Source organism: Lactuca saligna, chromosome 4 (assembly GCF_052625555.1).
Source record: "Lactuca saligna cultivar CGN05327 chromosome 4, ASM5262555v1, whole genome shotgun sequence".
NCBI lineage: Eukaryota > Viridiplantae > Streptophyta > Magnoliopsida > Asterales > Asteraceae > Lactuca > Lactuca saligna.
In genome coordinates this window covers 34,464,131-34,490,104 of record NC_136420.1, presented here as the reverse complement: position 1 = coordinate 34,490,104, position 25,974 = coordinate 34,464,131, and the positions used below count along the sequence as shown (strand labels likewise).

At 35.2% G+C, this 25,974-nt stretch overlaps 2 protein-coding genes and 1 long non-coding RNA gene across 3 annotated transcripts; all 3 read left to right on the top strand.

The window, feature by feature from the left end:
* The first annotated feature begins 10,155 nt into the window (after positions 1–10,155).
* On the top strand, positions 10,156–11,112 carry LOC145041569 (chlorophyll a-b binding protein 3C, chloroplastic-like). Its single transcript, XM_078989686.1, has one exon. The coding sequence runs from the start codon at positions 10,229–10,231 to the stop codon at positions 11,024–11,026; it is 798 nt and encodes a 265-aa protein (XP_078845812.1). The 5' UTR covers positions 10,156–10,228; the 3' UTR covers positions 11,027–11,112.
* Positions 11,113–22,038: 10,926 nt separating this feature from the next.
* LOC145041568 (chlorophyll a-b binding protein 3C, chloroplastic-like) lies at positions 22,039–22,995 on the top strand. The gene has a single exon (XM_078989685.1). The coding sequence runs from the start codon at positions 22,112–22,114 to the stop codon at positions 22,907–22,909; it is 798 nt and encodes a 265-aa protein (XP_078845811.1). The 5' UTR covers positions 22,039–22,111; the 3' UTR covers positions 22,910–22,995.
* Positions 22,996–23,197: 202 nt separating this feature from the next.
* Positions 23,198–24,147, top strand: LOC145041567 (uncharacterized). The gene is made up of 2 exons (XR_013680287.1): positions 23,198–23,621; positions 23,915–24,147. It is a non-coding gene; the product is annotated as an uncharacterized LOC145041567 (long non-coding RNA).
* The last annotated feature ends 1,827 nt before the right edge of the window (positions 24,148–25,974 follow it).

Below are 25,974 nucleotides of genomic sequence, written 5' to 3'. Positions count from 1 at the left end.
TGAGATATTTTTATATGTGTCTTTGATTTATTAAAATTTATAAAAAAAAAATTTAATAAATTTCAAACAAATCTCTAAGACAAAAGAAAAAATCATTCAAACAATTAATTGAGATTTAATGTTAACTTAAAATCTCGACGTAAAATCGTCTTGAATAATTGAAATAACTGTAACACCTATAAAATTCAAGCCAAATTTAAACTTTTAAAAACATTTCAAATGCCAATAATTATTACAAAAAGATTTTCAAAATAGTTTCACATCAGAGTATCCCAGAAAATCCAAAACATATTATGAGGAAGTGCACGGTCACGCTTTCGTCTTCCCGGGTTAATTCGTTGTACCTGAAACATAAATCGATAAAAGTAAGCTCGAAGACTTAGTGAGTTACCCCCAAAATGCCAACCTCATACAATCCATAATCATATGATATAATAAACATTGAACAACCATGCATCCCGAGTCAGTCCACTTGGTCCACTCTCTGAGTCTACAGTATGACCGGACCGCCCGAACCAGGCCTTCAGTCTGTCTGGCCCACTTTCCGAGCCTCGACACGTTTGGACTACCCTCTCAAGGCCTTCAGCCTATCCGAACCGCTCGCTGGGCCATTGACTTGACAATGTGCCCTCCTTGGCCTACAGTCTTTCCGGTCCTCCATGGGTATGTTGGCCTACAACACGAAGCAGGACCGCCTCAACCCAACCCCCATAACAATCAAACAATCATGTGCACATAAATATTATAAACTAGCATGTATACAACCGAACTAACTGATTACTAACACAACAACCGTCCTACAACCAAGATACCGACCTAACCAGTCCGTAACATAACATCATCATATATACCAGGATACTACCTAAACCAGGTCACTAAACATAATACCATCCTAACTACCAGGATGCAAATCTAGCAGATCAATAATCATATCAAGCAAATACCCGGATACAAATCAGATAAAGGGTTGGCCTTGGTGCCTTAGACCCTGTTTATATAGTGAGGATAACTCACCTTGCAATGCTGAACTAAACCACGAAATCACAATCTCGAAATACTTCCCCAAACTCCAATACCTATATCCATCCATGATCCATTTCGATAAATACGCATTTACCAAATACCCTCCAAAGTCAAACATGGTCAACCCTGGTCAAAGTCCAAGTCAATAGTTAAGTTCAATAGTCCATGGTGACCCAACTCGTCGAGTCCAACTACTGACTTATTGAGTTCCTCCAAAACTCAGAAAACCGCGAAATCCCTAAGTCAACTCGCAGAGTTTCCCCACCAACTCGGCGAGTCTTCTTACTAACTCGTCGAGTCCATCCAAAACCATTATGGGCAATCTTCAATTGACTCTTCGAGTCAACCATGCAACTCATCGAGTCTCATTCAGCCCATCACTCATTCAGACGATTTTAAGCTGCTCCAAAGCTCCAAATAGTAGATCTATGCTCCTAGGCTGTTGTTATCACATAAAGTTGCTAACTTTATATGCATGCAAGGTTCTATGAAGCTAAAACACTCATAACTAGCATTAGGAGAAGGTTTTGGACATGAAGGTGGGCTAGGGCTTCAAAAAGCTTAAGGCTTTATGTTCACAAGGCCTTAAGAAGTCAAGATCTGAAACTATGCCCTTGTGGCAAGCTCAAATCCGAGTGTAACCCCATCATGCGTTAGAAATGACAATTCTTTTACCAAAAAGGGAGACCTAAGCAATGAAATATAAAGGTGGTAGTTTTATAACTCAATCTTGTTGTCACAACACTGGAAAAGTTGGATCTACAAGCTCTCCCTTGTTCCAAGCTCTCAACTCCTTAAGAATGCTCCAATACACTCTCTTTTGGTCTCACACACTTAAGAATAGAGACTAGCTAGCTATCAGGGTTTCTTTGGACGTGAAGGTGACAAGGGAGGTTGAGGAGGAAATTTAACGACCTTTAAATAGGGTGCAAACCCTAAAAATTAGGGTTTTCGCTTTCCAGCACCAACTTGTCGAGTCGGGTCCTCCAACTCATCGAGTAAGGTCTAAAATTGACGTGGCTGATTTGGTCACTACTCGACGAGTTGGCCTATCAACTCGTCGAGTCGCATTTGAAACATGACTCTAGAACTTTAAACTGATATCGGGAAATCGGGATGTTACACTAATAAAACTATTTTTTTTAATCAGGAGTATGTGCAAGGCTGTTTTTACCACTTTATTTATGAGTTTTATTAATGGTAATAATTTTCCATGTGATTTTCTTATGTTGTTTGCTAGTATATCTCAATGTAGCAAAAGTCGTTAGGTGCTAGTTGGGATGTTTCAGTTCTGACCCAAGAAAGCGGGCTTATTACAAACATTCTATTTATTCTTCTCTTCACACCACTATGTATGTCAACATAATGTCAACTATTTTGACTTTGCAGTCCTTTTAGTTAAGAACCTGTCATCGTTAATATAGGGAAATGAAGAAGTCATGGTTCTGGCCATAGAGAGGAAAGCTAGTGACCAAGTGTTGATTGTATATTTTAAGAGGCAATTAACAGGTATCATAAGATAGTTCATGTGTGAAAAGAGTTTCACGTTGAAATGGATAAACTACTTGAAGCCTCTGCTCCTCTTGTTGCTATAGGAGTAAACTACAATCACTCGTATTTAACTGATACGTCTTCGCTTGAAGATTAAAGTTAACTAATGCTCTAATCAACAACCACAACGTCAACAATTTTGTCCAAATGTTGGTGATGCTTAAGTCAAGTGTATTAATATTTGCACACAACAAAGTAAAAAAGTAGGAAAATCTTATCTAGATACAATGGTTGTGTTAGGCATAAGATCTTCAATTTCATGAAATATTAGAGATAACTTTTGTTGATGTAATATTTGTACCAATGATAAATGTACTTCCATTCCAAAAGAAGTTTTTTTTACCGTTAACTCCTTATTAAAAATAATAATAATTTGTGTTGTTAAATTTTATATTTCATTTATTGTGTTTTATATATTTCATATATCTTATCTTGATCTACACATATAACAATTATTACCCACACATATCAAATAGCACATGTCACTAACACTTTGTATGGACTTGCCACATAATTTCACATGTCATTAGCCACATCGTTGACAACTCAAACAATTTTGAGTACTTCTATATACATATACTTACTACTTTTAGCCACACATGTATGTATGGTATTAATTGCTCTATACTTACACATAATGAATGTATAGTTAGCGATCTATATTGTGACACTTAATTTGTGTGTAGCTAAAGATAACTACCAACATATAGAGGTCTTTTAACCACACATAACATGTGTGGGTTGATGGGTTTTGGTCATAAGACATCCTATGTGCTCATACAAACCCTAATGCTTGGATCTAGGTTTCTCTATTGTACATGCTTTGAATCCAAGACTATAAACCCTAATTCTAGCATTCAAATAATCATATTAACATAAGAATGAGTTTATAATATTACCTTGATTGTTATGTAGCAATAACAATCCCAAATCTCCTTGTATTGACTTTGGAATGCTTAGAGTCACAAGTGTCACTCCTCTAATGGTTCACAAACACCATAAGCAAGAGGATGAAGAGGAGAGAGGATGGAGGCTACCAAAATGTGTGTAAACCCTTACAAGAACATTAGCCACGTTTTTGAGCCATAAGGGGTCTTTATATAGTTGGGCTATTAGGGTTATCTAACAAGGAAACCCTAATTTGGATGCTTAAGCCCTAAGCAACCCATAGACTCCTTTAATTAAGCCCATGGACGATTTCCTTATGGGTTTCCCATTAGAATTCGTCCATCCCTTAATATAAGGCAATCCATGGCCCAAATTGCAATTATCCTATAATTACAATTCCAGTCCCTTAAGTTTAATTAATCTCTTTTAGTCACAAAACTAATTACCAATTAATTATTGACTAATATTAATTAACCAATATGATTTCTCCTTTAATATATTATTCCCATAATATATTAATAAATCATATTTAATCCTTACTCTCCATAAATCATCCTATCAAGTTGCTTTGGTGAAGGCAACCCAAAAGGACCATGCACCATCGGGTCAAGTACATACCAAAATAGTTATGGACTTAGACACTAATCCAACAGTCTCCCACTTGGATAAGTCTAACAACTATTCTGCGTATGACTTCAGATCCTGATCTGCAATCGTAGCTTTCCAAAGCCGCTGTCAACTCTGATCATATCAGATACGCGTGTCCTTAGATAAGGGATCATATATTCCTCCATTCTAGATATCTTATGAGATATGATTTCAAATCATTCTCTTTGTACTATATCTCGATTTCCGATTTATGACGACAAATTCAAACTCATATGGATCGAACTTTCTTAATCTTGATTTCTTGCCTTATGGTAGCACAGCTGCCCACCATGTCTTCCAAGTAGTTAAGCAGCTCACCCTTTCCTATCAATGTACTTTCCATTGATTAAGGTCCTTGCCTTTTATGCATTCAAATGAGAACTCATAGGACTCATATGCATAATTAACTTGATTGGATTGGCACAGAAACAAAATAATGTCTTCACGATAGGTTGTAAACCTCAACTCGTGTGCTAGTGATGATCGATAAGGTTTATTTGATTTGTTCTTGAAACTTTTCAAGACTATTAAGACTCCCACTGACTCCTTGACATATACGATTCTCTTATCAAAACATTTCTTGACAAACAAATATTCAAGAGTTAGTGTAGCTTATATCAAAACAAAACACTTCATAATTTTGGTCTTAGTTGGTCTTTGTTTTATCCAAGACATCACAACTTTCCACAATTGATGAATGTTATAAACCTTCTTAATACTATTCACTCAATTTCACAATCTTGACTTTAAGACTTGTTTTGGAACGAAGCATGATTGACTTCTTGATTTGACCATTTCTTCAATCTTTGATTCCTCTTCTTGGACATACAATTGTACCAAGACTCATTAGAGGATCAATTGAGATATGGTTCTTAATCATTAAGACCTATCATAAAGCATAAAAGCTACTCTCCCTTCTTCTTAGAATGGAGAAACTCTTATCTTTCTGCCTACTTGATTCTTCTTATTCGTTTTGCTATTGATCTAAACCCTTTAATCAATTCAAAATTACACTTAATCTTGTAAGTGTAATCATATTTACTAAGCCTTTAGTAAATCATGACGAATATCTTTGTTACTCTTATGGTGAACTTGATCAACACACAACTTTGTGTACTCGATCTCCTAGTCCTTCACTTGACACTTTGTCAATGAGTTAGTCTAATTTCCAAATACGTAATTTCTCATTCATCGTGCATCCACGTTGCATGATTCCAAGTTTCTGTCCAATTGAAACTTGGGCGATGAGAAACTCTCCCTATTTGGTAAATTCTCGACATTTCCATAAATAACATAACTAAGAATCATATCCATTCGTTGTAGAAATATGCAAACATCAATTTTCACATAACGATTTCATTGCAAAGAAGTAAACAAATAAATAAATAAGTCAAACAAAATTTATTTTATTTATAAAAGCAGCGGAAAAGCATTTGTCCTTACAATGCACAATCTATTGAAAACTATGTAAAAGGAAAATTTCTAACAACTCTATCACAACTATCTAAGCTCAAAATCCAATCTTCAAGTCCATGCGATCAAGATCCATCTCTTGTGATTAGATTCATCTTGCTCTCTTATCAAGCTTCCTTTCTTTTCACCGATCCTTCAAAACATTCAAATGCAATCTTATCACATCATGTATTAAGAATCAATGAATAGGAACTTAATGGAGTTAGATAGTGGATTCTTACCTAAATCGTAGTCATACTTTTGACTCTCCCATCTCTTAGATCTCTTAGGTAAATAGGGCAACTTCGTCTCCAATGCCCCTTCTTTTGGCAATAAAAGCAAATTGACTCTTTTGGAGCAACACATGGAACTACTTCAGACATCGCCTTTCTCTTATGATCAAACTTTTCGATCATTGCATGTCTTTCATTGCCATTGTCTATATCCATAGAGGTCTTGAAGGCAGATTCACCAATCAACTTTGCTTTTCTGTTGCGCCAAACCATTGTTGATTCAGCAGCAATAAGCATGTAGGTGAGATCTATAAGTGTCACGTCGTGGTTCATCATATAGTACTCTCTTACGAACTCACTATACGAGTTAGGAAGTGACTGAAGAACCCAATCAACAGCCATCTCTTCACCGACAACGGATCCCATCATTCTTAACCTATCAATGTGTGACTTCATCCCTAAGACGTGTGCACACACCGACTTGCCAAAAGGGCTTAAGTGATATTGAACCTTTCAATTTTACAATCTTGTGGGTTAGGGAGAATAATTGGAGAAGGAGGAGGAAGTGAAGCATGATTACTTGTTCCTCGATCGAATCGTGGAATATCATCTTCATGTGGAATGCTTGTTCCACGGGATTTGAGAAGACCATAGTTGTCGAACTTTGACATCGGGAGAAAAACGAATTCAAATTAGTTGATTGATTGAGTCCTTGGTAAATCACCCAAATGAAATTCCAAGGCTAGGACCCAACACAATATCCTACAACTCGGGAAAGGGATGCCGTAACCCAAATTGCAGAACATTTGAAGGTAAGTGAATGACGATTCACTAGTTTCCACCATGAAAAACGAAAAAGAAATTTAAGTTTTAAATCTATGAAAACTCCTAGATCCTTTGAGATTCATTGAACATTTCAATGGCATGTTTAAATCTCGATATGCCCCTCTTGTTTGTGACTGCGATGCCGAGGATCACAAAGCGGGTGTGAATAACCATGCAAACTACATGGTGCCCTCACATGTTACAATCACCTATTCGATGTGCCGGTAAACCACACACGCTCCACCGAACTATGACAAACATTGAGTCACCCTTTGCTACCTTTGCTTAGAACCATTTAGTGTGCCGGTAAACCACACACGCTCCACTAACATCTTCGCAAGGGCACAAAGTGTAATTTCATGGAATTGCATCAATTCACCTTTGCCTAAGTAACTAAAATTAGGAATTTGAAAAACATTTAGTTACTTTGTATTTCATTATACTTATAATGGAAGGTTTCGTCCTATCCTACCCGTTCGGCTAACGACCCTCCACTAGTCAAGAGTGCGATGGGTAAGAGTGGATACCCATTCAATCGCCATTTTATAGGCAATTTCCTTAAACACCCCTTATAGACCAGCTTCGTGAATGAGACCTACTAACGGTAAGACTGACTTTTACTCATACATATATATAATATTAGACCTTTAATGTTATATATAGTATAGGGTGTATTTTATACTTTTAAAATACTATATGGTTAACTTTAACAATTACACTTTTAATTCAATTAAAAGGTTAACCTAAACCTTTATGGATTTATTAAATCTCTTTTAATTATACTCCTTAATTAATTAATAAAACCATAAGGGTGTGATTTGAACTTTTCAAAACATTACTAGGGTTTTAGAATTTAACATTTCTAATTAAACTTTTAATCAACTTTTAAATTCCAAAACTTGAGGGCAAGTTTTGAAACCTTTCAAACCATAAGGGTTTAGAATTTAAATATGCATCAAAATTAAACTATTCAATCAAAATTTAAATTCCAAAACTTGAGGACAAGTTTTGAAACCTTTTTCAAAATATTAGGGTTTTAACTATTTAAATTTCAAAACAACAAAACTTTTGGGGTTCAAATTTAAACTATAAAACCTAAAGGAATAAATTGAAACTATTTCACAAGATAATTCAAATCTAAATTACAAATAATCAAACTTTATCTAATAAAACAAGTGATTATCTAAATTTTGACAATTATCTTCTATTTCGGTAAGGATAATCACATAATAATGAAAAAATTCGGATTTTATCACAAAAACGAGTTTATGGTAATTATCCAAAACCAAAACAGGAAGAAAATCGCGAAAACGAGCTGTCACACACTTTGACTCGTCGAGTCAGGCTTGGACTCGTCGAGATCAGCTGACTCGGCGAGTTCACCAAGTGACTCGGCGAGTCAAACCTTCAAAACTCAAAAAAATCGATTTTCAGTGCTTATTACGATTAAATATGCATCAATACAATTGAAACCAAGCTAGGCTCTGATACCACTGATGGGTTTTGGTCATAAGACATCCTATGTGCTCATACAAACCCTAATGCTTGGATCTAGGTTTCTCTATTGTACATGCTTTGAATCCAAGACTATAAACCCTAATTCTAGCATTCAAATAATCATATTAACATAAGAATGAGTTTATAATATTACCTTGATTGTTATGTAGCAATAACAATCCCAAATCTCCTTGTATTGACTTTGGAATGCTTAGAGTCACAAGTGTCACTCCTCTAATGGTTCACAAACACCATAAGCAAGAGGATGAAGAGGAGAGAGGATGGAGGCTACCAAAATGTGTGTAAACCCTTACAAGAACATTAGCCACGTTTTTGAGCCATAAGGGGTCTTTATATAGTTGGGCTATTAGGGTTATCTAACAAGGAAACCCTAATTTGGATGCTTAAGCCCTAAGCAACCCATAGACTCCTTTAATTAAGCCCATGGACGATTTCCTTATGGGTTTCCCATTAGAATTCGTCCATCCCTTAATATAAGGCAATCCATGGCCCAAATTGCAATTATCCTATAATTACAATTCCAGTCCCTTAAGTTTAATTAATCTCTTTTAGTCACAAAACTAATTACCAATTAATTATTGACTAATATTAATTAACCAATATGATTTCTCCTTTAATATATTATTCCCATAATATATTAATAAATCATATTTAATCCTTACTCTCCATAAATCATCCTATCAAGTTGCTTTGGTGAAGGCAACCCAAAAGGACCATGCACCATCGGGTCAAGTACATACCAAAATAATTATGGACTTAGACACTAATCCAACATGGGTAAACACCTAAATTTCTTGTAGTGCGCGCACACATACAAATATATATATATATATATATATATATATATATATATATATATATATATATATATATATATATATATATATATATATATATATATATATGAACTGTTCTACGGTCACCATCGTCCACCCTACTAGAATATAGCCAACTGAACAGGCGATCACCACAACACTACTGTACTGCTGCTAACATCAAACATCACCGAGCACCACCAACTATCGACTTTATTCATCATCATCTCCACAATCTAGGTTCTTCACAAAGTTGTTCTTCAATTTTAATTTCATATTTGTGTAAGAGAGGTGGGAGATGCACAGAAGTGAGCTCAATGTACTACAACTTCTCTATTGGTTATTGATTTGTAGACTTGTGTATGGTTATTGATTTGGTTTCAAGAAGGTAAAGTGGCGGTGCAAGCACAGAGTATGTGAAAAAGGCTGCATTTTGGATTAATTTTTATGTAGAAAGTAAAGATGTTGACCCATCGAGTGAAAGAAATAAAGATTAGGAGAGAGAGAGAGAGAGAGAGAGAGAGAGAGAGAGAGGATTTCTAGAAAAAAAAAAGGTTGGGGGAGGAGGAGGGAGGTATTCTGGAATTAAGTAATGGATGATCGGAGATGGTGAACCCAATTTATCAATAAACTAATTATATTATAGAAGGGTATAAAAGTTTATTTATGTGGGACAAGATAAGTATGATAGAAATTGAAACGAAATAGTCGACCTAAAAAAATGATGTCCTGATATTTGGAAAATCACATAACCATTTATATAACCGTTTATATGAATATTTGTCTTTAAAAATTTGAAATGTTTAGATGATTCCTAATAATATTAAAACCATACGGACCGTTTTGAATTTTTAATCTTGGAAAAAAAAAGTTTGTTGCTGAACCGGTGACTTTGTAAAGCATGATGACTATTTATGTAAGTTTGTGAAAATGTAAAATGGTTAAAGATGAAAAACCCCACCAAGAACAGCTTGTGGCTGAGAATGGGAGCCATTACATTCCCTCAATAAACTAGAGCCATGAATATACCGCAGCCCCTTCAAAAATCTCTGGTGGACCAGAGAACTCACAGCACGCAGATTACTGACCCTTAGATAAAACTAGAATGTTGTTATGCCAATCAAAATGAAGAACTGAAGATTGTATCTAGATAAGCATCGATCATATCTATCTGACCAAAAAACCACCTTATAAATAAACTTGCAGATCTCCCCATCTTCATAACTCAAACTCTCCTATATATCTCCACAACATCTTTCAACCAAATTTAACAGAATGGCAGCTTCCACTATGTCTGTATCTTCTTCATTCATCGGACAAGCAGTGAAAACAACACCATCTGGTTCAGAAATCACCGGAAATGGAAGGGTTTCCATGAGGAAGACAGCAGTCAAGAAAGTCGCACCATCAGGAAGCCCATGGTACGGCCCCGACCGTGTTAAGTACCTTGGCCCATTCTCCGGCGAAGCCCCATCTTACCTGACCGGTGAGTTCCCCGGTGACTACGGTTGGGACACTGCTGGGCTCTCTGCTGATCCTGAAACATTCGCCAAGAACCGTGAGCTTGAGGTCATCCACAGCAGATGGGCAATGCTCGGAGCTCTTGGGTGCGTCTTCCCTGAACTCTTGGCTCGTAATGGGGTCAAGTTTGGTGAGGCTGTATGGTTCAAGGCTGGATCCCAGATCTTTAGTGAGGGTGGTCTTGACTACTTGGGGAACCCAAGTTTGATCCATGCACAAAGCATTTTAGCCATCTGGGCTACCCAAGTGATCTTGATGGGTGCAGTTGAAGGTTACAGAATTGCTGGTGGACCTCTTGGTGAGGTAGTTGACCCACTTTACCCTGGTGGTAGCTTCGACCCATTGGGTCTGGCTGATGACCCAGAGGCATTTGCTGAGCTGAAAGTGAAGGAGCTCAAGAACGGTAGACTGGCCATGTTCTCTATGTTTGGATTCTTTGTTCAAGCCATTGTTACCGGAAAGGGACCATTGGAGAATCTTGCTGACCATCTTGCTGACCCTGTTGCAAACAATGCATGGTCATATGCTACAAACTTTGTACCTGGAAAGTGAGTTTTGTGAATTTGAGTGCGAGATAATATTTGATTGATGTCGAACTCTCTGTGAATTAATTTAGTAATATATGGTTTAATTTTCAATTTGGTGTTGATTTAGTTTCCTTTTTTGAGTGGGTTTTAATCTTTAATTGATTAATTATTTAGTCTGAGATTAAAATGTTAAATTTTATTTATTTACTGGTATAAAATATGAAAATATAATAATAATAAATATTTTTTAAAATGAAAATTTTAAATAATATTTATTACATTTTATACTTTATATATCTAATTATAAGATTATGTGGTTTTTTAATTTTAAAAATTAAAAAAAATATCATAAATTGACATGTGAATATTATTTATTTAAAAATATCACAAAATGACAAGTGTCAAAATTAATTAGAGATTGACATGTGAAAAAAAAAAAACTTTATTTATTAGAGAGAATGAGAAATTAATCGGTCAGATGTGGCTAAAACGGATCTGATTCGGTAAGATATGAGAAGAAGTCTGAATAAAAAAATTTACATCTTCTACCCTTGCCTTAACAACAAACTGCGGTCGATTCTTTTTTCTTCTCCTTTCTAGAGATCGAGCTTTCATCCCTCATTCTCCATCTTCTTTAAGCATTGACAACTTCCAATTTTTGTCCGTCGCCGCCTCCCCTTGCCTGCCTTCGACAACGCTCCTCCTTCTCCGCCTCCCCGTCGTCGGTAAGTTTTCAGGTATGGTTATTTTCTTGAATCTGGTGCTCAATCGTGTTATTGCTGATCAATTTTGTATGAAATTGGTGTCGATTGTGTTCTTGCTGCTCGATTTTGTATGAAATCAATTTTTGTGCTTTGTTCTTCTTGCTCTGTATATGTGTTCAGTTGATGCTGTTTTTGTCCTTTGGAAATCTCAAAAATAACAATTGTCTTGTGTTTTCTTGAAAATGTGTTTGTGTTTGCTTGAAATGTTATATCTGAAAATATGTGTTTGGTTATTTTTCAACTTGTTTAGTTGATATGTGATCCAGGAGCAAGATGAAGTTGCTAGTGGTGGAAGATATCCAACAAGAAAACAGGTTCGTCAATGTTTCAGAAGCAAGAATGCCTAATGATCCAAAAAAAAAAAAACGAGTCCTCTTCAAAGAGATTGATGATGCAGAAACACATGAATCTGAATATCAAAAGCCAATTTGTTATAACCGATTTATTGGATATTGTATGATGTTTATTTTGTATTCAGAAAATAATTTAGAGGGCTAAAATGGTTATTTTTCTCATTAAGAGGCAGATATTCAGATGTCTAACCAAACATTATTTTATCATTCAGATACAGATTCCTAAAGAGCATCTTGATCATCCAGGCATCTATATCATTCAGATATGATTCATCAAGATGCTACCAAACAGTCCATTAATATTAGTAAAGGTTTTTTAAAATTGAAAGTGATGGCGAATTTCATATTTTGTTTCAAACATTTTAGGTTTTTTTTCATTGTAATATTTATTTGGAATCCTAATTTATATTAGGGAAAAGGGAATATACATTACAGCCCCACCTAAGCTTAGGTACTAAACCTCTTGAAAATACATTGTTTTACTATATAAAGATTACGGTTAATGGATTCACGGTTAATACTTCAATATGTAAATTCAAGATCGGCACAATAGGGTTTAGGGTTTAGGATTTAGGTTTAGGGTTTAGGGTTTAGGGTTTAGGTTTAGGGTTTAGATTTAGGGTTTAGGGTTTAAGTTTACGGTTTAGGGTTTACGGTTAGGGTTTAGGGTTTAAGTTTACGGTTTAGGGTTTAGGGTTAGGGTTTAGGGTTTAAGGTTTAGGGTTTAGAGATTAGATTTAGGGTTTAGGGTTTAGGTTTAGGGTTTAGGGTTTAAATTTAGGGTTTAGGTTTTAGGTTTAGGGTTTAGTAATGTTTACTTGGGTGGAGTAATAAACGATAATTAAGGAAAGAAAACAAAGATGGTAAAACAATAATGAAAGAAAGAAATGTTATGGAGGATGATATATTTACCAAGTGAAACCAAACTGGGTATATTTAACATATTAAAACGACATATTTTAGAGGTTTAGTACCTAAGCTTAGGTGGGCTATAATGTATATTCCCCATTCCCTTTATTTTATACTTATAATATGGATAAAAGGTTTTTTTATTTGACTGATTTTGAGTTTGATTCTTATTGCCATCAAGATTTGTGAGTTATATTTATATGTTGGTATTTTTAGATTGATATAATCGGATACGATCTTTTTTTTTTTATATATATATTAAATTTATTTGATTTGATTAGATATTTTTATATGTGTCTTTGATTTATTCAAATTAATAAATTTCAAACAAATCTCTAAGACAAAAGAAAAAAAATCATTCAAACAATTAATTGAGATTTAATGTTAACTTAAAATATCGATGTAAAATCGTCTTGAATAATAGAAATAACTGTAACACCTATAAAATTCAAGCCAAATTTAAACTTTTATAAACATTTCAAATGCCAATAATTATTACAAAAAGGTTTCCAAAATAGTTTCAGATCAGAGTATCCCAAAAAATCCAAAACATATTGGCGCCGTTGCCGGGGACACGGTGTTACTAATTGTTTATGCCAAGCTTTTTGTGAGCAGGTGCTTTAAAAAAAACAGTCAGGTAGAAGATAAGTTTTCAATTGAAGGAAGTGACGAGAAGGTTAATGTGTTATAAAGGCCCACCTACTTAGAACAAAGCACATTCAGGGGCCAAGTCGAGCCAACGACTTAAAACAAGGGCAGCTAACCGGGAGGCAACCCGGGGTTTTTTTTTTCCTTTCTGTTAAAACTTCTTAGTCTTTGGTAAATTTCAATTGTTTTTTTAATGTCCCAAATGGTTTTGAACTTATTTTTTATGCCTAGAAAATGAATCTCCGACTCCAAAAATACTTCACGGATAGCATGGGGAGGATGAAGAGGAGGTTCGCACCACAATTGTGAGGCACCAAGAACGATTTGGTAAATTCTTTCCATATCTTTAATCGTTCATATTTTACTTAAAATTCAATTTGTGTGCATTTGTGACTGTTTTGGACCCATTCCCAAATCAGCTACCATCCTTCACCATTTGATTCTCAATAGGCCGACTATACCTCTCTGCAAGCATCGAGGACGATGCTTATTTTAAGCTTAGGGAGGGGCATCTATCCATGCATTATCCCGTTGCATGTAGGTTGCATGTAAATTTTGTACATATTGCATTGCATTGCATTATTTTTCTTTGTCATTTTTTAGAAAAAATTTCAAAAACCAAAAAGATTTTCTTTCTACTCTATTTTTATTATACTTTTTGCATTTTGCATCTAAATTTTTGCATTTTCATTTAACTTGAAAAAAAAAAAAAAAGTAAAATTTTTTGATCCAATTTCAAGCAGCCAAATCTTCTCAAAACAGTTGAGATGGTAAGTGAGTTGTGTGCCTTGAGATTTTACTTGCTATTTTTATTAAAAAAAAAAAATCTAAAAGCAAGTTAATCACACACGAACACACCTCCCGAAGCTACTTGTGCAAAAAAGAAAATGAGAAGATTGTCAACACTGGAGCATAATAGTAGGTATGAGTCAATTCTTTAGGACATATGACCGGTCTTATGAGTAGTAATGCTCAATTGAACTTAAAATGCCAAATTCAAAAGTTTATAAAAAGAATGTGAAATCTTAATGTCCCGCCTTCCAGCGCTCTTAAAAGTCCTTTCTACTCATTCCCTTTTATATACCCTGCTTGGGGACACAACTTTCAACTATACTTACGGGTCTTTGCATGTTAACCTTTAGTCCCCTGAAAAATGTCTTAGAAGTCCTCACAGTAATAGACCGTGAGATGTCCCACAATAGAAAAGTCAAGGACGGAAATATAAAGAAATTGGCCAAATAAATAAATTAATAAGAGTGTTATGTGTTAACTTAGTTATTTGTATATGTGTTACATTAAAAAAAAAAAAAAAAAAAAAAAAAAAAAAAACTATTATTAAGTTAATCTGTGACCTTTGGGATTCGAACAAGTAAACTCTGAGGGGTGTTTTACACCTAATCGCCTAAAGCTAAATTGTTTGGGACTGATTGAGTTGAAAGTTCGCTATATGGGTTCCATAGAAAGTCATGAACTTAATAATAGCAAATAAAGCTAATCTGTGGCCTTTGAGGTTCGGGCAAGTAAACCCGAGGGATCTCTTTAAATCTAGCACACTAATGTCATTTGATTTGGATGTGTTGGTTGAAAGCCTGCTACACGAATTTCAAAGAAAGCCATGAGCTTTATTTATAAAAAAATGTAATTAGAAAGTTTGTATATAGTTGTGTTTATAGTTTAACTAATATTATGTTTAGGAAAAATATTTGGCTGCCAAAAGATTCCCTTGGACTTGGATTTGAACTTATGACAGTAGGACTGAATGTTAATTACTTTGACTGGAGTAAGTGGTTTGAATCTTGTAACCAATTTGGGTAAATATTAGGGAATTTTTAGAAAAGATTTTTCGAAAAAAGATTGTTGTTGACTAACAAATAGCTGGAATCGGACATTCTTATATTTTATGAAACAAAGATGGTTGAGCATGTTTTGTCACATATAATTTCACGAGAGTAAGACCATAATTTGTTCCAAGAATTGACTTGATGATATCGAAAAGGAATAAGTGTTGTGATCTTTGATTCTGTTGAGTTGTACTAGGGAGTGGCTAAAATCTTGTCTCTATTATCATATAATATTTCGAGATTAAAGCCAAGTTAACTCAAGGCATGACAGGTATATTCTCAACTATGGTACAAAACAGGGTTAATTGGGTTGGATATATTTTTTCATGTTTGTTTTGATTTCTTGCATCAAGTTTAAAAAAAAAAAAAAAGTTTAACTTTGATTTTCTTTTCTTCTCTTTTATTTTACTTTCTCCGGTTTAATTTTTCTTGTTCTTTCTTGAGGACAAGAAAGGTTTAAGCTTGGGGAGATTTGTTAGGTGCATTTGATGTACCCATTTTGTAGCTTTATTTCATAAAAGTACATTGCATATAGGCTTAAACTCATGCATTTTGCATGTTTTTCGGGATTTTTCATGATGCAATTTCATTCAAATATTTTTGTGATATTTCAGGAACTTTTTGAGGTAGGATATTGTTGGAGGAGGTAAATAAAAGTTGCGGACAAAATTTTAGGACTTGCAGAGCACCGAGGAGCAAGATATCAAAGAAATGAGGATTTTGGCTTTACAGACGTTTACACGGCCGTGTAAATGGAAGCATTGCGTTTACGCGGGCCGTGTAAACGTAGATTTCTGCGCAGTATATTTTTGCGTTTACGCGGGCCGTGTAAATGACAGTGTTAATTTACGTGGGCCGTGTAAACGTAAATGCGGGTTTTAAAGCAGTTTTTCACCATTTTTAAAGGGGGGAACCGATTTTTTTCTTAAGGGGGTCGAATTTTGGAGTAGAGAAGGCGATTTCTTGAGGATTTTGGAGTTGATTAACAATTGGGAACATTTGATTTCATCTTGTAAGAACTTTAATTTCATTTTCTAGATTTGTGATCTTGTTCTAGTCATGAGTGGCTAGAACCCTAGTTTCTCCAACTTTATGTCTTGACTTTTTAGTTGTGATTTCAATCATGTGATTTGATGTTTACTTCCAATTCCTACCTAGTGAATTTGATTTTGTTTCAATTGAATGTTTGATTCTAATTTTAATTCTTATTGGCCATTTGAATTAGGGTTAGGTCATTCAAGTTATCTAATTGCAAAATCCGTAATTATTTTGTGAATTGGACTAAGTAACAAACACTAAATTGATTTCCATTGAATGAATTTAGTGTAAATCTTATTCACATACTCTTAAACTCCCAACTTGTGAGGAGTATTGGGTGTTGTTGGGAATATTCACATAAATCTTATTGCAACCTTTTGATTTTTATCTAAGAGCTTGTTTAGACTTAAATTAGAAGGTTAGGTTATTTTCAAAGAGCTTGTTTTGAATTTGACAACTTGGTGAATGGGAAGTGTTAGAACTTGTTAACACTTTCAAGTACCAACTTAGGTGAAATTGAGTAGATATTATTTCATCATTGGAATCACATTGTTAAATTGTCTTGCATAGAGTTGGAGTTATCACAAATCCTGAATTTGTTTTATTTAATTGATCATTTACGTATTGCTTTATCCACTTGTTTAAATCATTGCATACCAACCCCCCCATTTATGTGACCATTATTGTACCTTCCGCAAAAAGGTATAAACATTTGTTCCGTGTCTCTGTGGATCGACCATACTTACCTTGTATTACATTTCTAGTACAAAGTAGTAGTGTTTAAGGAGTTATTTTACCCTTTTATTTGTTGGCTTTGACACGCTTAACAAATATTATGAGGAAGTGTACGGTCACGCCTTCGTCTTCCCGGGTTAATCCGTTGTGCCTGAAACATAAATCGATAAACGTAAGCTTGAAGGCTTAGTGAGTTACGCCCAAAATGCCAACCCCATAACATCCATAATCATATCATATAACTCACACTGAACACCCATTCATCCCGAGTCTACAATATGACTGGTTCGCCCACACCGGGCCTTCAGTCCACCTGGTCCACTCTCTGAGTCTACAGTATGACCAGATCGCCCGCACCAGGCCTTCATTTTGTCTGGCCCACTCTCCGAGCCTCAGCACGTTTGGACTACCCTTTCGGGGTCTTCAACCTATCCGGACCGCTCGCTGGGCCATCGGCTTGACAATGTGCCCTCCTGGGCCTGCAGTCTTTCCGATTCGCCATGGGTATATTGGCCTACAACACGAAGCAGGACCCGCCTCAACCCAACCCCCATAACAATCAAACAATCATGTTCACATAAATATTATACACTAGCATGTATACAACCGAACTAACTGATTACTAGCACAACAACCGTCCTATAACCAGGATACCGACCTAACCGGTCGGTAACATAACATCATCCCATATACCAGGATACTGACCTAAACCAGGTCACTAAACATAATACCATCCTAACTATCAGGATCCAGATCTAGCAGATCAATAATCATATCAAGCAAATACCCGGATACAAATCAGATAAAGGGCCGGCCTTGGTGCCTTAGACCCTGTTGATATAGTGAGGATAAGTCACCTTGCAATGCTGAACTAAACCACGAAATCACAATCTCGAAATACTGCCCCCAAACTCCAATACCTATATCCACCCATCATCCATTTCCATAAATACCCATTTACCAAATACCCTCAAAAGTCAAACATGGTTAACCCTAGTCAAAGTCCAAGTTAACAGTCAAGGTCAATAGTCCATGTTGACCCAACTCGTCGATTCCAACTACTAACTTATCGAGTTCCTCCAAAACTCAGAAAACCGTGAAATCCCTAAGTTAACTCGCAGAGTTTCCCCACCAACTCGGCGAGTGTTCTTACTGACTCGTCGAGTCCATCCAAAACCTTTATGGGTAATCTTCAACCGACTCTTCGAGTCAACCATGAAACTCATCGAGTCTCATTCAGTCCATCACTCATTCAGATGATTTTAAGTTGCTCCAAATCTCCAAACAGCAGATCTATGCTCCTAGGGTGTTGTTATCACATAAAGTTGCTAACTTTACATGCATGCAAGGTTCTATGAAGCTAAAACACTCATAACTAGCATTAGGAGAAGGTTTTGGTCATGAAGGTGGGCTAGGGCTTCATAAAGCTTAAGGCTTTATGTTCATAAGGCCTTAAGAAGTCAAGATCTGAAACTATGCCCTTGTGGCAAGCTCAAATCCGAGTGTGACCCCATCATGCCCTAGAAATGACAATTCTTTTTACCAAAAAGGGAGATCTAAGCAATGATATATAAAGGTAGTAGCTTTATAACTCAATCTTGTTGTCACAACACTGGAAAAGTTGGATCTACAAGCTCTCCCTTGTTCCAAGCTCTTATCTCCTTAAGAATGCTCCAATACACTCTCTTTTGGTTTCACACACTCAAGAATAAAGACTAGGTAGCTATCAGGGTTTCTTTGGATGTGAAGGTGACAAGGGAGGCTGAGGAGGAAAGTTAAGGACCTTTAAATAGGGTGCAAACCCTAAAAATCAGGGTTTTCGCTTTCCAGCACATACTCGTCGAGTTTGGTCCTCCAACTCATCGAGTAGGGTCTAAAATCCATGTGGCTGATTTGGTCACTACTTAACGAGTTGGCCTATCAACTCGTCGAGTCGCCTTTGAAACATGACTCTAGAACTTTAAATTGATATCGGGAAATCGGGACGCTACACTAATAAAACTATTTTTTTAATCAAGAGTATGTGCAAGGCTGTTTTTACCACTTTATTTATGAGTTTTATTAATTGTAATAATTTTCCATGTGATTTGCTTATGTTGTTTGCTAGTAGATCTCAACGTAGCAGAAGTCGTTAGGAGCTAGTTGGGATGTTTCATTTCTGAACAAGTATCATGGTCTCCTCACCCAAGAAAGCGGGCTTATTACAAACATTCTATTTATTCTTCTTTTCACACCAATAGGTATGTCAACGTAATGTCAAATATTTTGACTTTACAGTCCTTTTAGTTTACGAACCTGTCATCATAAATATAGGGAAATGAAGAGGTCATGGTTCGGGCCACAAAGAGGAAAGCTAGTGACCAAGTGTTGATTGTATATTTTAAGAGGCAATTGACAAGTATCATAAGATCATTCATGTGTGAAAAGAGTTTCACGTTGAAATGGATACACTACTTAAAGCCTCTGCTCCTCTTGTTGTTATAGGAGTGAACTACAATCACTCATATTGGTCACTAGCTTTCCTCTCTATGGCCAGAACCATGACCTCTTCATTTCCCTATATTAACGATGATAGGTTCGTAAACTAAAAGGACTGTAAAGTCAAAATATTTGACAAGTGTTGATTGTATATTTTAAGAGGCAATTGACAGGTATCTTAAAATCGTTCATGTGTAAAAAGAGTTTCACGTTGAAATGAATAAACTACTTAAAGCCTCTGCTCCTCTTGTTGCTATAGGAGTAAACTACAATCACTCGTATTTAACTGATACATCTTCGCTTGAAGATTAAAGTTAACTAATGCTCTAACCAACAACCACAACGTCAACAATTTTGTCCAAATGTTGGTGATGCTTAAGTCAAGTGTATTAATATTTGCACACAACAAAGTAAAAAAGTAGGAAAATCTTATCTAGGTACAATGGTTGTGTTAGGCATAAGATCTTCAATTTCATGAAATATTAGAGATAACTTTTGTTGATGTAATATTTGTACCAATGATTAATGTACTTCCATTCCAAAAGAAGTTTTTATTTATTTTTTTATTTTTTTATTTTTTTATACCGTGAACTCCTTATTAAAAGTAATAATAATTTGTGTTGTTAAATTTTATATTTCATTTATTGTGTTTTATATATATTTCATATATCTTATCTTAACCTACACATAACAATTATTACCCACACATATCAAATAGCACATGTCACCAACACTTTGTATGGGCTTGCCACATAATTTGACATGTCATCAGCCACATCGTTGACAACTCAAACAATTTTTATTATTTCTATATACACATACTTACTAGTTTTAGCCACATATGTATGTGTGGTATTAATTGTTCTATACTTACACATAATGAATGTATAGTTAATGATCTATATCTATAGGCATGAGTCTAACATATTGTGACAATTAATTTGTGTGTAGCTAAAGATAACTACCAACACATAGAGGTATTTTAGCCACACACACACACACACACACATATATATATATATATATATATATATATATATATATATATATATATATATATACATGAGCTGTTCTACGGTCAACATCGTCCACCCTACCAGAATATAGCCAACTGAACAGGCAATCACCACAACACTACTGTATTGCCACTAGTATCAAACATCACCGAGCACCACCAACTATCGACTTTATTCATCATCATCTCCACAATCTAGGTTCTTCACAAAGTTGTTCTTCAATTTTAATTTCATATCTGTGTAAGAGAGGTGGGAGATGCACATAAGTGAGCTCAATGTTCTACAACTTCTCTATTTTTCGATTTTGAGATATAGAAGACACATTAGTAGATTTGTAGACTTGTGTATGGTTATTGATTTGGTTTCAAGAAGGTAAAGTGGCGGTGCAAGCACATAGTATGGGAAAATGCTGCATTTTGGTTTACTTTTTATGTAGAAAGTAAAGAGGTTGACCGATCGTATGAAATAAATAAAGATTAGGAGGGAATGATGGGGGGGGGGGGGGGGGTGAGTGAGAGAGAGAGAGAGAGAGAGAGAGAGAGAGAGGATTTCCAGAAAAAAAAAAAAAGGGGGGGGGGGGGGGGGGTGTTCTGGAATTAAGTAATGGAAGATCGGAGATGATGAGCCCAATTTATCGTTAACTATAAAACATAACTATTTATATAGTAAATAAACTAATTATATTATAGAAGGGTATAAAAGTTTATTTATGTGGGACAAGATAAGTACATAGGAATTGTATATAGGAATTGAAACCAAATAAGCATTCCATAAGACCGAAAGAAAAATGAGATGCTCAACTTGACATTCTCGAAAATCACATAACATGACTATTTGTCTTTTAAAATTTGAAATGCTTAGATGATTACTAATAATATTAAAACCATACGGACCATTTTGAATTTTTAATCTTGGAAAAAAAAGTTTGTTGCTGAACCGGTGACTTTGTAAAGCATGATGACTATTTATGTAAGTTTGTGAAAATGTAAAATGGTTAAAGATGAAAAACCCCACCAAGAACAGCTTGTGGCTGAGAATGGGAGCCATTACATTCCCTCAATAAACTAGAGCCATGAATATACCGCAGCCCCTTCAAAAATCTCTGGTGGACCAGAGAACTCACAGCACGCAGATTACTGACCCTTAGATAAAACTAGAATGTTGTTATGCCAATCAAAATGAAGAACTGAAGATTGTATCTAGATAAGCATCGATCATATCTATCTGACCAAAAAACCACCTTATAAATAAACTTGCAGATCTCCCCATCTTCATAACTCAAACTCTCCTATATATCTCCACAACATCTTTCAACCAAATTTAACAGAATGGCAGCTTCCACTATGTCTGTATCTTCTTCATTCATCGGACAAGCAGTGAAAACAACACCATCTGGTTCAGAAATCACCGGAAATGGAAGGGTTTCCATGAGGAAGACAGCAGTCAAGAAAGTCGCACCATCAGGAAGCCCATGGTACGGCCCCGACCGTGTTAAGTACCTTGGCCCATTCTCCGGCGAAGCCCCATCTTACCTGACCGGTGAGTTCCCCGGTGACTACGGTTGGGACACTGCTGGGCTCTCTGCTGATCCTGAAACATTCGCCAAGAACCGTGAGCTTGAGGTCATCCACAGCAGATGGGCAATGCTCGGAGCTCTTGGGTGCGTCTTCCCTGAACTCTTGGCTCGTAATGGGGTCAAGTTTGGTGAGGCTGTATGGTTCAAGGCTGGATCCCAGATCTTTAGTGAGGGTGGTCTTGACTACTTGGGGAACCCAAGTTTGATCCATGCACAAAGCATTTTAGCCATCTGGGCTACCCAAGTGATCTTGATGGGTGCAGTTGAAGGTTACAGAATTGCTGGTGGACCTCTTGGTGAGGTAGTTGACCCACTTTACCCTGGTGGTAGCTTCGACCCATTGGGTCTGGCTGATGACCCAGAGGCATTTGCTGAGCTGAAAGTGAAGGAGCTCAAGAACGGTAGACTGGCCATGTTCTCTATGTTTGGATTCTTTGTTCAAGCCATTGTTACCGGAAAGGGACCATTGGAGAATCTTGCTGACCATCTTGCTGACCCTGTTGCAAACAATGCATGGTCATATGCTACAAACTTTGTACCTGGAAAGTGAGTTTTGTGAATTTGAGTGCGAGATAATATTTGATTGATGTCGAACTCTCTGTGAATTAATTTAGTAATATATGGTTTAATTTTCAATTTGGTGTTGATTTAGTTTCCTTTTTTGAGTGGGTTTTAATCTTTAATTGATTAATTATTTAGTCTGAGATTAAAATGTTAAATTTTATTTATTTACTGGTATAAAATATGAAAATATAATAATAATAAATATTTTTTAAAATGAAAATTTTAAATAATATTTATTACATTTTATACTTTATATATCTAATTATAAGATTATGTGGTTTTTTAATTTTAAAAATTAAAAAAAATATCATAAATTGACATGTGAATATTATTTATTTAAAAATATCACAAAATGACAAGTGTCAAAATTAATTAGAGATTGACATGTGAAAAAAAAAAAACTTTATTTATTAGAGAGAATGAGAAATTAATCGGTCAGATGTGGCTAAAACGGATCTGATTCGGTAAGATATGAGAAGAAGTCTGAATAAAAAAATTTACATCTTCTACCCTTGCCTTAACAACAAACTGCGGTCGATTCTTTTTTCTTCTCCTTTCTAGAGATCGAGCTTTCATCCCTCATTCTCCATCTTCTTTAAGCATTGACAACTTCCAATTTTTGTCCGTCGCCGCCTCCCCTTGCCTGCCTTCGACAACGCTCCTCCTTCTCCGCCTCCCCGTCGTCGGTAAGTTTTCAGGTATGGTTATTTTCTTGAATCTGGTGCTCAATCGTGTTATTGCTGATCAATTTTGTATGAAATTGGTGTCGATTGTGTTCTTGCTGCTCGATTTTGTATGAAATCAATTTTTGTGCTTTGTTCTTCTTGCTCTGTATATGTGTTCAGTTGATGCTGTTTTTGTCCTTTGGAAATCTCAAAAATAACAATTGTCTTGTGTTTTCTTGAAAATGTGTTTGTGTTTGCTTGAAATGTTATATCTGAAAATATGTGTTTGGTTATTTTTCAACTTGTTTAGTTGATATGTGATCCAGGAGCAAGATGAAGTTGCTAGTGGTGGAAGATATCCAACAAGAAAACAGGTTCGTCAATGTTTCAGAAGCAAGAATGCCTAATGATCCAAAAAAAAAAAACGAGTCCTCTTCAAAGAGATTGATGATGCAGAAACACATGAATCTGAATATCAAAAGCCAATTTGTTATAACCGATTTATTGGATATTGTATGATGTTTATTTTGTATTCAGAAAATAATTTAGAGGGCTAAAATGGTTATTTTTCTCATTAAGAGGCAGATATTCAGATGTCTAACCAAACATTATTTTATCATTCAGATACAGATTCCTAAAGAGCATCTTGATCATCCAGGCATCTATATCATTCAGATATGATTCATCAAGATGCTACCAAACAGTCCATTAATATTAGTAAAGGTTTTTTAAAATTGAAAGTGATGGCGAATTTCATATTTTGTTTCAAACATTTTAGGTTTTTTTTCATTGTAATATTTATTTGGAATCCTAATTTATATTAGGGAAAAGGGAATATACATTACAGCCCCACCTAAGCTTAGGTACTAAACCTCTTGAAAATACATTGTTTTACTATATAAAGATTACGGTTAATGGATTCACGGTTAATACTTCAATATGTAAATTCAAGATCGGCACAATAGGGTTTAGGGTTTAGGATTTAGGTTTAGGGTTTAGGGTTTAGGGTTTAGGTTTAGGGTTTAGATTTAGGGTTTAGGGTTTAAGTTTACGGTTTAGGGTTTACAGTTAGGGTTTAGGGTTTAAGTTTACGGTTTAGGGTTTAGGGTTAGGGTTTAGGGTTTAAGGTTTAGGGTTTAGAGATTAGATTTAGGGTTTAGGGTTTAGGTTTAGGGTTTAGGGTTTAAATTTAGGGTTTAGGTTTTAGGTTTAGGGTTTAGTAATGTTTACTTGGGTGGAGTAATAAACGATAATTAAGGAAAGAAAACAAAGATGGTAAAACAATAATGAAAGAAACAAATGTTATGGAGGATGATATATTTATCAAGTGAAACCAAACTGGGTATATTTAACATATTAAAACGACATATTTTAGAGGTTTAGTACCTAAGCTTAGGTGGGCTATAATGTATATTCCCCATTCCCTTTATTTTATACTTATAATATGGATAAAAGGTTTTTTTATTTGACTGATTTTGAGTTTGATTCTTATTGCCATCAAGATTTGTGAGTTATATTTATATGTTGGTATTTTTAGATTGATATAATCGGATACGATCTTTTTTTTTTTTTATATATATATTAAATTTATTTGATTTGATTAGATATTTTTATATGTGTCTTTGATTTATTCAAATTAATAAATTTCAAACAAATCTCTAAGACAAAAGAAAAAAAATCATTCAAACAATTAATTGAGATTTAATGTTAACTTAAAATATCGATGTAAAATCGTCTTGAATAATAGAAATAACTGTAACACCTATAAAATTCAAGCCAAATTTAAACTTTTATAAACATTTCAAATGCCAATAATTATTACAAAAAGGTTTCCAAAATAGTTTCAGATCAGAGTATCCCAAAAAATCCAAAACATATTGGCGCCGTTGCCGGGGACACGGTGTTACTAATTGTTTATGCCAAGCTTTTTGTGAGCAGGTGCTTTAAAAAAAACAGTCAGGTAAAAGATAAGTTTTCAATTGAAGGAAGTGACGAGAAGGTTAATGTGTTATAAAGGCCCACCTACTTAGAACAAAGCACATTCAGGGGCCAAGTCGACACAACGACTTAAAACAAGGGCAGCTAACCGGGAAGCAACCCGGGGTTTTTTTTTCCTTTCTGTTAAAACTTCTTAGTCTTTGGTAAATTTCAATTGTTTTTTTAATGTCCCAAATGGTTTTGAACTTATTTTTTATGCCTAGAAAATGAATCTCCGACTCCAAAAATACTTCACGGATAGCATGGGGAGGATGAAGAGGAGGTTCGCACCACAATTGTGAGGCACCAAGAACGATTTGGTAAATTCTTTCCATATCTTTAATCGTTCATATTTTACTTAAAATTCAATTTGTGTGCATTTGTGACTGTTTTGGACCCATTCCCAAAT

What these genes read in the sequence shown, in the direction of transcription:
- LOC145041569 (XM_078989686.1), top strand. Translation starts at nt 10,229, where the DNA reads ATGGCAGCTTCCACTATGTCTGTATCTTCTTCATTCATCGGACAAGCA.
- LOC145041568 (XM_078989685.1), top strand. Translation starts at nt 22,112, where the DNA reads ATGGCAGCTTCCACTATGTCTGTATCTTCTTCATTCATCGGACAAGCA.